Source organism: Orcinus orca, chromosome 16, assembly GCF_937001465.1.
Source record: "Orcinus orca chromosome 16, mOrcOrc1.1, whole genome shotgun sequence".
Taxonomy (NCBI): domain Eukaryota; kingdom Metazoa; phylum Chordata; class Mammalia; order Artiodactyla; family Delphinidae; genus Orcinus; species Orcinus orca.
Genome location: NC_064574.1, coordinates 43,442,389 through 43,454,145, shown reverse-complemented (window position 1 = coordinate 43,454,145; position 11,757 = coordinate 43,442,389). Strand labels below are relative to the sequence as shown.

At 41.1% G+C, this 11,757-nt stretch overlaps 1 protein-coding gene across 1 annotated transcript; it reads right to left on the bottom strand.

The window, feature by feature from the left end:
• Nucleotides 1-126: 126 nt before the first annotated feature.
• SNRPB2 (small nuclear ribonucleoprotein polypeptide B2) lies at nt 127-10,193 on the bottom strand. The gene is made up of 7 exons (XM_012533196.3): nt 10,130-10,193; nt 7,622-7,711; nt 7,071-7,243; nt 3,313-3,453; nt 2,478-2,528; nt 988-1,076; nt 127-507 (listed from the first exon to the last, which is right to left on the bottom strand). The coding sequence occupies exons 2-7, from the start codon at nt 7,683-7,685 to the stop codon at nt 348-350; spliced, it is 678 nt and encodes a 225-aa protein (XP_012388650.1). The 5' UTR covers nt 7,686-7,711; nt 10,130-10,193; the 3' UTR covers nt 127-347.
• Nucleotides 10,194-11,757: the final 1,564 nt, after the last annotated feature.

Genomic DNA, 11,757 nt, shown 5'->3' with positions numbered 1-11,757 from the left:
GAATGAATTAAAAAAAAAAAAAAAACACACAAGAAAAGCATCCTATTACAGTTTTATATACCTTAAGATGTGTTCTAGACTAGCATAAGCATTTGATGATAGGACAGTGGGCCAATAAATGAAATATTATGTACAGAATACAAATAAAAGTTTATTGTACAAAATTAAGGCCTTCACAGTTCATAGTTCACTAAGGCTAAACAAAGACTAGGTAATGTTTTAAATCCTTTACAAAAATTTCACATACACTTTCCCCTACCCCCAACTATTAAAGTGGCCTGACCAAATGTTATCAAAACGAAAACTATACATAACACCAAGTCCTTTAAAGGCAGCTATCCCAAATCTTATTTCTTGGCATAGGTGATCTTCATGGCATGGGATGGTGTGATCTTAAATCCCTGTAAAGCATCCCTGGCAGCTCCAGCCTGTCCATCATTTTCAAATTCAACAAAAGCAATGTCATGCCTCCCAGGTACCAAACGTACTTCCTTGAAACCAGGGAACCTATAAAGAATTAAAACAATTTTTATATATGTAAACAATTTATTTACATGTAAATACAGAGATGATATCAAATACGCAAATGTCTCTGTTTAAATTTGGTAAGCAACTTCCTGATATGAGTCCAGGAAAAGTATTACATCCCAGCAAGAATCCTGAGTGGGATGAAAGAGCCTAAATTATAATTAATACCATGAAAAGAACTGCAGGAATCATGTAAGCTAATTCTGTTTTTGTCATTTCATCAAAGCTTTGTTTCCTGTTTTACTCATCAACTAGAATTAATAATTCAAACATTACAGGTAATCTAGCTTTTTATTTGCTAAATCTGCAGACTGGCTTCAATTCATGATTAATCCTGGAGCAACTCAATGAAGCTGTAAGGAATTACTGTGTGATATACAAACGGATTCAACCCAGGGAAGTGCTATCTGTCCTGTCAGGAGACTCTCAGAACATAGACTTGTTTATGAAAACACTTACTGATTAAACAGCATGGATAACATCATCTCATTAGTCTCTTCTGGTAAATTATTAAGGAATAAAATATAGTTTGGAGGGTAATCAGGGACCTATTAAAAAGAAAAGGCAAAGTTAGTTTGTAAATATAAAAAGTACAGTAAACCATTTGGCTCTTACATTAAAATCTAAACTTCAGAAAACTACATTCCACCGTTTAAGGCTTGTGAAATCTTACATCAAACACTAAAGCTGAGAAACAGTGACACCAGAGAAATAAGCAAAAACCTAACAGTAACCAAACAAGGTAGACATTCAAGTCACTTAATAAATATCTGGAAGATTATAAATCTTATTAACAGTTTTTAAGTATTTAACTAACGGTATTTAAAACAATATTTAAGTTTTAAGCATCTGGAGGTCAGCTGGAACGGGAGGATTCTGTCGTCTGGATTATATAACCGATCCTAACAAACCAGAGAAGGCATCGGTGTCACCCATCCTCAGCTGCTTAACCCTCAGATATTCAATACTCTGCGCTATCGCTTACTACTTACTACTCCCAGTGTGTGAGAAAATCTGGAAATAGAAAGATTTCTACTTAGAACCACTGCTTGGCAATTTTTAATGTTTTTTTCTTCTGAGAAAATGAGATATACATGGCATCTAGTTACATACAAGTAAGTGCATACAGACACTGTTAATGGGAACTATAGGGAAAGGTCTTTATATGTAAGAGCCTCTGTCTTCAGGCTAATTTCGTGGAAGAAAAAAGATGAAATGTAAAGAACAACTTAGGGCTTAGAGAATTAAGTGCTGGCATTTGTGAACTGGACTATAATTGTTGAAAGACTTCAAAAGAGTAGACAATGCAAGAAAATGCAAATAACTTAAAATCAGAGGAGGAAGACCTCAGTGGTGCAAGGAATTCCCTGGATATAAGGACCCTGTCAGACCCTAGCACCTAAGGGATTAATCGGGAAACCATTAGTACATAACTCAGGCTTTCTTTTTGAGGCCTTTATTGGGAAGCTTAGGTAAAGAGTTTCTAAAACTCTTTGGTAAAGAGTTTCCCGATAAGTCTATATCAGGAGACTTAAATATGTATGTGCTGAGGAAATAAGAGCAAAGGCAACTAACTGTAAAACAACTTTGCTCTATGAGAAAAGATGGGTTAGTGCTTCAGCTAATGGGAATGGATACCAAGCCACAAGCCTGGAAAGCTCTGGGCCATGTACTGTGCGGTAAACAACCATTTTGCTCCTTGACCTCATAGAGCTTAGAATCTATCGTTTTGATTCTGTCATTGACTCACCATGGGAAGCAAGGAATAAAGTCAGGTTTTGTTTTCTCCCTCTTAAAGAAAATTAAAACGTTTTGATGAATGAGTTTCCACATTATTGTGGCTTATACATGGAATCATTTTGTTTTTGGAGACATGCACGTTGTTGTAATTATTGTTATTGTCTTGTAATTTTATTTTAAAGTAAGTATCACATGGAAAAAAATATTACCTGAGGATTTGGTGCTGCATTTCCTTGGGTATTAGCTGAATTTGGTGTTCCCTAACCCAAAGAAATAGAGAAAGAGTTAACATTTCCAACCCCTCTAAAAAAGCAGCAGGTATTTACTTTTAAATTACTTCATAAAAATAAGATTAACAAACAGATTTTTAAATCTATTTACTTTCACTGAGATTTTACATCTTAAAACTGACTCCAACATTTATGTATTTAACTTGTCAAATGTTTTTGAAAGGTCTATATCATAAAGTTCAACCTCTAAGCTTTAAAGTTATGGAGAAATATAAATATAAGGACCAGTCTTTCCCTTTTTTTAAAAACAACTAGAAAAAAGTCAAGCATTATACTTAGTACAACTGATTTCTAATCACTTTCAATCCCAAAGTAACTACTTTTTGGATGATAATTTCATCTTTATCTGGTACTTTAAATTAGATTTTGAATTCCTGAACTGTTCAAAGAAAGCAGCTTTCAGTGGCATACTCATGATTAAAGATAACATCTACAGTATTATTTATACACAGAACTTGAAAAATAAGCCAATAGAAATTAACAAATTTTAGAGAATGATGGAACTAAATGTCATGCAAATTAAAAAAAAACTGTTCAATATAAATCTGCATATGTAAAGGTTTATATTTTAATCTGTTGCTTAAACACAAATATTGGAATTTTAGAATTCAACCATTCCAGCTTCTTAAAAATCTACCTTTAAACACACACATGTGTACATGCGTGCCTCAAAGATCACCCCTCAAATGGAAGACAGACATCTCTATCAAATTTTTAACACCAAAAAACAAAAATGAACTTTTGCCCATCTTACCTGACCAGGTTTTTTGTTCATGGTTGTTGCAGTCTGTTCCACAGTTTTGGCTTTTTTCTTTTCTTTTTTCTTTTCTTTGTCAGCAAAAGTGCCACGCATTTTAGATATTATATCAGAATCCGTTTTTGCATACTGGATTCGCTGTTTTAATTATTTGAAAACAAGTTACTTTTCATCATGCTGACGGCTATTTCTACACTTGTCATTAATATTTCAAATTTCATTATGCAAATACGAGCTAATTTTAAACACATACTTAAGGAAATCTATCAAATATACTGAGCACCAAATGAAAATAAACTGTGACCCATGATTCACAACTGGGACAAAGTTAGATTCAACTGTGTTTATTATAAGAAAAAACCATAGATTTTCATATGAGAAAAACAGGACTGAAATATCTGCACTACTGCCCCTCTCCATTTAAAAGAACAGAGAAAACTGCATTGGAAAGCTGTCTATCCCTTACAGGAACACATAGAGGGTCCATATATGCATAGAATTTGTTACTTCCAAAGTTAAAGTACCAAAGATTGAGAATGACTTTCCCTTGAATCTGGTCTATTATTTTTTAAATGAAATGACTAACAGTGGCATCCACTTAAATTTAAAAAGCTTTGAAAGGAAACAAAAACATGGCATCACAGCTAGTGCAACCAGGTCACTTGCATGAGTAATACGCCACAGCCAGCAGGCACAGCACACACGACTGAAGCGTTGAGAAACACTGGTCTAGGACAGCATTTCATGAACTTTAATGTGCATCCGATTACCTGGAGAGCTTGTAAGAGTGCAGATCCTGATGCAGGGGGTCTGGTGAGGCCTGAGATTCTGCACTTCTAACAAGCACAAAGGGGATGGTGGGGCCCACACTTTGAGCAGTATGGCCCTGGCCTAAAGCATTACTGCATAGTTGAATGTTCGGGGGAACCGAGCGGGGCGGCAGACCTCCCACGATACCTCAGTCCCTGAGGCTTCCTCTGGCTGCTGGACCATGGCAGCTCCAAGTGGACTCACCCTGAGAGCAACTCTGCTAGTCTTGCATGTCATCATCTAACCAAAAGAAATAGTTTGGGACCCACTCTGACTTGCTCCCAGGGATTCCCGCCCAACTCCCTTCTTCCTGACCTGAACAGATCTTGGGTGATCCTGTATTTGTCCCTATGACCTGTGAAAATTTCTGACCTCAGCCCTCGCTCTTAGCTGGCTGGTCTAGAGCAGCATTTCTCAACCAGAGGCGAATCTGCCCACGAGGAGACAGCTGGCACTGCTGACTGGAGACACTGTGTGTCGTCATGCTAAGAGGGCAGAGGCCAGAGATGCTGCTAAACACTCTTCCATGAACAATACAGCCCCAACAATAAAAAAGTATTCAGTTCAAAATGGCAAAAGTGCCAGTGCTGAAAACCCTGGTCTAGACTAAATACTGGTCAGGGATAAAAGTCCACCCACAGCTTAGAGAAGGTGCAAGATTTACATTTATACCAAAGGTTTCATGACAGAAGTCCTTAGGAAGATGGTTCTACTTTACTGAGGTATTTTTGGAATTAAATAACCAAATGCCCTTGAATCACAGAGAATAATTTTGTTCTGAGTTCCAAGTTATAGAAAATTTTGTTCATTTCTGATCTGGTGTGTTGGCAACTGAAACCACCTAAGTAAGTATAATCAAGACAGCTCAAGGAACATTCTTTTCTTCCTTCCAGGATGCGGGAGATTTGGCAGTATCTACTACTTTCCTGAAGGCAGAGAACAGACGTCCTAAAATACCTTCAATATGAGATCAATTTAACGGGCTTTCTCCATTGATTTTAAATAATTAGCTGGCAAGGTGAAGCCGGTGCCAAACGCAGCAAACGATTTCCAGCCTTCCTGCATCTCAGTCACAGGCACATGCAAACTTGTCATCCCAACTTAGCAAACAGCCTTAACACCCTCTACGAGAAGAAACTGTTCCTTCATACTAATTTAACTGTACATTTAAACTAAAACCCAGTCTTATGCTATTGCCAACTGAGATCTCACTTATGCTAGTTCTTTACACTACTGAGAAAGATAAACTGGTCTCAGGAAATGCCAATTTACTGAAAATTGGAGTATGCAGGTACTATCCCCCAGTTTTCTGCAACAGGACTTTCTACATATATGGTGCCCAGTCAGGTGGGAAATGATGGGAAAAGGAGAGCTGGACGGAGGACGGGAAGAAAATGTGCTCCAGTAACAGACAAACAGCGCTCAGTCCTGAATTAAACAGCGTGGTACCAAAGTCCTCAGACTACTGACCACAGCCAACACTGCCTGGTGTTGTACGTTAGGTCTTCTTGAGACACGGCACACTCATCGATCTGCACACCTTCTGTGGCTGCTTCTCTGGACCTAAAGGCAAAGTTAAGTAGCTGCAAAAGAGATTATCTGGCTCATAAAGTCTAAAATATTTACTATCTGGCCCTTTTACAGATAGGGTGCTGAATCCTAGTTTAGGGGGAAAAAAATCACAATATTGTGTGTCCAGGAGATTAGCTTTCAAGTCCTGATGACGCCACTGGTTACAGTAACAGAAGCTGTCTGTGCCTGATTCTTCATTTGTAAAAAAAAAAAAGATCAGATGAGAGGTCTGCACTACAGATTATGGCCAAATCCAGCCCATGGCCTGATTCTGTATGGCTTATTAGTTAAGTACTTTTTTCTTTCCTTTTCTTTTTTTTTTAACACAATTTTTAAAGGATTGTTTAAAAAAACCACACCCCCACCCACACACACAAGAATACGCAATAGAAACCGTATGTGGCCCACAAAGCCTAAAATATTTATTATCTGGTCCTTTACAGAGTTTTTGCTCGCTTCTGAATTAAACCAAAGAATATCCAGTTTGCTTATTATTATTGTTTTTTTTTTAACAGGTGAAAGTGAACATGAGCACAGAGCCAGTTAATGGCAGAACCAGAATGAGAACATGGGTCCTTGAAACTCTGGGCCTCGGCTCTTTCCCCAACATCCCTTCCCATCACATTCCAGTTCAGGAAGAAAAGCACTGAAATCCACACCCAAGGTACTATGTACCTATTCACACACCTAGAGCCCCTTGCTATATACACTGTCTCCACCCTGATCCAATCCTCTACCATCTCTGACTTAATACCAATGCCTCCTGAGTTCCCTACTTCCATTCTGCCCTTCCCACAATCCAATCTTCATCCAGCAGCTAAATGTGAAATCTCATGTCACTCCTGAGTTTAAAACTTTCCACGTGTGACTATTTAATTTCCATTCATTGTTATTCATTAATAAAACCTATGACTTTACATCTATGAACTGTCCTCAGATCAGTGCTTTGACTGCATAGCTTCTGACACGCAGTATTTCACTATGGTACTTTCTGAAACTTCAGACTGGATTCCCTCTTTGACCCACGATTTTTGTTTTGTGTTGGTTTACAAGTTTACAGAGGTTTCTTTTTAATCTTCTGAGTAATTATTAATTTCTAGTTCTTTTGAGATGAGAATATTGCCTATACTGCCTTTGTTTTTGAAATATTCTACATCTCAATGTATTTTGTTTTTGCCTATTTGAACTATCATAAATCAAGAAGTGAATTATAAGCTCTACTACTGTGTTTCTATAAAAATAAATACATAAATAAAATAAACCGAAACCCACTCTTCACTGAAGGCAAAAAGCAACAGCCATATTTTCAAGGGTATATTTATACATCTATCATACCATTAACAGCGATTAATGCCAAAATAAGAATGATTTACCATCGGTTTGCCATAAAATGGAAATCCTTGTAACTGTCTCAAGGCATTTGTGGATGAGCCCAGTTCCTTAAATATAACAAATGCTTGCCCCCTCATCTTCATGGTCTTTAGAGCCACAATATCTACGACGTGGCCAAACTGAGAAAACAGGGCATACAGGGATCTCTTCAATTCTGCACAAAATTAGAGGGGAAACCAGTTATTTGTGAATGAAACTACGACAAAATTCTTCATAAAATGACACGGCACTGAGTGCCCCCCCCATTTATTTATACAAAGTTACATATTTTAATAAAAACATCATACTATTCCCATTAGCGGTCTAATTTTAAGTTTTTGAAACCATTTAACTATGAGTGAAAACAGATTCAACACATTTTCAGCCCCTACCTATTTTTATCTTTAAAAAGCCTTAAACTCCTTACACAATAAGGGATAAAACATTATTTCAGGCACTGAGAAAGATGACTAGATGAGAATTTTTGAAGCTGTATAATTTTTAAGATGGTTGTAAGCAAACACACTTCAGTTTTTTTAAAAAAAGCACCTACCTTCTTTTTTAATTTTGTCATTCATATTGTTGATATAAATTGTGTGATTTGGTCTGATATCCATGTTGTGGGTTAAACTGTTCAAACAGTCTAAAGAGACAGTAAATATTCCGTTATTAAACAGGGAGGATTCATTCATATGATAGTATGGCATTAAGGACACAGCACAAGGGTACTAACTTTTCAATTCTTTCAACCCCCAATGTCAGAAAATATCAGTTTGGCAGTAGTCTTTAAAATCTCTCGAGGACTTCCTAGCCCTCTTTTTTTTTTTTTTTTTTTTTTTTTTTTTGGTACGCGGGCCTCTCACTGTTGTGGCCTCTCCCGTTGTGGAGCACAGGCTCCGGACGCGCAGGCTCAGCGGCCATGGCTCACGGGCCCAGCCGCTCCGCGGCATGTGGGATCCTCCCGGACCGGGGCACGAACCCGTGTCCCCTGCATCGGCAGGCGGACTCTCAACCACTGCGCCACCAGGGAAGCCCCCTAGCCCTCTTTTTTAAACAAAAGGAGAACAGTTCTCAGGCTGAAAACTTGGTGGGGCACTATTATCTAGTCAGATTTTAATAACATTCTTTTATTCCATACATTTATTTATTTTTATACTTATCTTTCACTTATGACAAGTGATACTGTTCTCCCATCTACCTAATAACTTTTTTTTAACAAAATTTAAAAACTGAGATTTGAAGAAAAATGAAAAAAGAAACTAGCAAATGTATATCCAGTAAAAATCATAAAGATAGAACATTAATGGACTTCCCTGGTGGCGCAGTGGTTAAGAATCCGCCTGCCAATGAAGGGGACACGGGTTTGAGCCCTGGTCCGGGAAGATCCCACATGTCGCGGAGCAATTAAACCCTTGTGCCACAACTACTGAGCCTGCGCTCTAGAGACCGCTAGCCACAACTACTGAGCCCACGTGCCACAGCTACTGAAGCCCGCGTGCCAAGAGCCAGGGCTCCGCAACAAGAGAAGCCACCACAATGAAAAGCCCACTCACCAAAACAAAGAGCAGTCCCCGCTCGCCACAACTAGAGAAAGCCTGCGTGCAGCAAATAAGATGCAACGCAGTCAAAAATAAATAAATAAGTACATTTATTTAAAAAAAAAAAGAACATTAATGAAGTTTGCCAAGAACTCTTTCATGGGTTCTCTTACAAAGCCCTTTCATACTATTACTTAATTTATCACCAACAGCCCTCACTCCAAAGTCACCTCTAATGGACTTGAGAGACTGGAGCGGTACCGCCTGATGGTTAAGAGCTCAGATTCTAGAGCCAGCCGGATGTGAATTCAAATCTGTCTATGCTTCTTACTAGATGCTTGACTGAGGGCAAGTTCTAACCTCCCAGGTCCAAATCTGTAACACGGGGATGGTAACAGAATCTACCCAGTAGAGCTAGAAAGCCTAAATGAAATAAAGTTCTAGCAGCTCTGGAATCAGAAGTAAGCACTTCGAGCAGCTGTTACTAATGTCTTTTACAGGTTAATGCAAGTCCTTGCCCAGTTACATAGCTGATAAGCAGGAGGCCTAAGAATTCAGCCCGTGTTTTCTGTCTCTTGCACTTTTCTTTCACACCCACCACACTATTTCATTTTTCCCCACTGTTTTAGTTGCAAACTGTGGCCTTGCTTTATTTCCTTGGTGCCCCGCATATTTCTTCGTTCCATGAACATTTACACCCATAGTATGTGCACAGCATAGGATGACTGACAAGGAAAGAGCCCACAGACAAGGACTGTACTTGTGCGGGTAACAGGGGAAAGGTAACGCTTCTCAGAGGCTTGCGACGCCCTAAACTGAAACCTGGGAGACTGGGGTCGCGAACGACGACGAGAAGAAAGTGACAAGTATCAAACTTAAGGCAGAAAGATCAGAGGGGAAGTTCTCGCTTTATCTCACGCGAGGTTTGATGGTGGCCTGGGCTGCTGGGGTACCGGGAGTCGCCTCCCGGATCCAAAAGGGAGCCTCTGGCAAGCACTTGAAGGCTCAGAGCGAGCTGTAAACGACTCGCACCAGCGAAAGAACATCAGTTATCCATAACTTCATATGCGCGAGGGTCCCCGCCTCTCCAGACCCAGGCACATTCGCCCACGGCCCCGGCCCGAAGCCCCAGGAAGCGGCCACACGATGCCCGGCTCCGACCCGTCCCGCCAGAGACAAGGTTCCTAAGTCCAGGGGCCTAGCCAGACCCAAGCGTCAGTTTCCATGCCTCCCTCGCTTCCTCGCCGACCCTCCGCGAATACGTTCCGGCCCTGGCGCCGCGCCCTGCCCACCCCCAGCTCCCGCAGGAGAGCGTATGACCGAACGGCAACCCGCAGCCGGGAAAGCGGAGGAAGTTAAGAATAAAGCGCTCCAAGCTGGGCTCGTGAGCCATGGCCGCTGAGCCTGCCCGTCCGGAGCCTGTGCTCCGCAACGGGAGAGGCCACAACAGTGAGGGGCCCGCGTACCGAAAACAAAACAAAACAAAACAAAACAAAAGAAGAGAATAAAGCGCTCCAACTCACCGGAGGCGTCCGCGGCGTCCCGTACGAATCACAAGCCGGAAGCCGGAAGCCGGAGGCCGAGACACCGGAAGTGACGATACAAGGCGCCTCAATCGAGGGCCGACAAGTGAAGAAGCCGAGCCCGGAGTGGATCGATGCCCCGCGGTCTCCAAAGCAGCAGTTAAGAATCGCTCCGCGCATGTGCACACATGGCGGGTGGAGAGAACAGGTGCGAAGGGTAGCCGAGAAAAGGGAAGGAGGCTTGTGGGAATCCTGTGGGGTTAAACTGGAATTCTGGGGCCGCGGAGTAAGAGCATAGGGAAAGGCGGTGGTCATTTCCCTCACCATTAGTTTGCGCTGTTCTGTCGCATGCAACAGGTGCCTTCCATCTTTCCAAATCTTATATAGATCTTCCTAAACTTATGATGGATTTACGTCCTGATAAACCCATCTGTAAGTTGAAAACTATAAGAAGCAAATGCATGTAATACACCTAACCTACCCAGCATCACATCTTAGCCGGGCCTATCGTAAAAGTGCTCAGAACACTCTCATTGGCCTATAGTTGGGCAAAATCATCTATACAAAGCCAATTTTACAGTAAAGTGTTGAACATCTCATGTCATTTGTTGAATACTGCACTGAAAGTGAAAAACACAGTGGTAGTCTGGGTACAGAATGTAGTTAACCCTCATGATCACGTGGCTGCCCTGTGTTGCAGGAAAATGGGGCCAGAGAGGATGGTCATGTCCCAGATCTTGGGCGAGTCCCTGGGATGGGCACCAAGTGACGGTCCTTGGCTTCGCTCAGGAAAGAATTCAAGAGCAGTGGCAGTAAAGTGAAAGCAGGTTTATTGAGAGGGATACACATTTCATAGGCAGAATGCAGTCCATCTCAGAAGGCAAGAGTGCCCCAGGGTGTGGGTGTGGTTAGTTTTTATGGACTGGGTAATTTCATAGGCTACCCAGTAGGAGGATTATTTCGACTATTTTGGGGAACGGGTGGGGGTTTCCAGGACTTGGGGTACAACCCACTTTGGGGCCTTTTTTACTTGGCCTCAGAACTATCATGTCGTTTAGCATATGCTAATGTATTACAATGAGCGTATAATGAGGCCCAAGGTCTACTCGAAGTCAAATCTTCCACCATCTTGGGTCTAGTAGGTTCTAACCAGGTTTGTTGTATCTTTGATGGCTGTGTCGTTCTTTTAATGGTTGTGCCCTGCTCCTTACTTCCTGTCTCAGCTGGGAGCTGTGGCTTGCTGCCCAGCATTAGGACACAGTGAATATCTACTGCATATCGCTAGCCCAGGAAAAGCTCAAAATTCAAAATTTGAAGTCTGGTTTTTATTGAATGCATATCACTTTAACACCTTCATAAAGTCAAAAAAATCATACATCGAACCATCATAAGTTGGGGCTCCTCTGAAAAGTTTTACAGGCGCAGCCCCTAATGCTGACTGTAGGGGCAGATGCCCTGGTTTCATCCTTCTCTGAGCTCAGGCTGCCGCCAGTTTACCATCACCTTCAGGGTGGCCAGTATCCACCCCTCAAGTCTTCTCTAATTCTTGGGACTCTGAGGGAACTCTTCTCCAACACTTTACTGAAGAGCTTGAATCCCAGAGGCAGCTAATTTGAGGCCCCAAAGTG

Excerpts from the sequence above, each read along its gene's own strand:
- SNRPB2 (XM_012533196.3), bottom strand. The coding sequence starts at position 7,685 with ATGGATATCAGACCAAATCACACAATTTATATCAACAATATGAATGAC. Across the intron at positions 3,454-7,070 it reads CATTTTATGGCAAACCGATG|CGAATCCAGTATGCAAAAAC; the intron begins GTAAATCATTCT and ends TAATTAAAACAG. Across the intron at positions 2,529-3,312 it reads TGAACAAAAAACCTGGTCAG|GGAACACCAAATTCAGCTAA; the intron begins GTAAGATGGGCA and ends TCTTTGGGTTAG.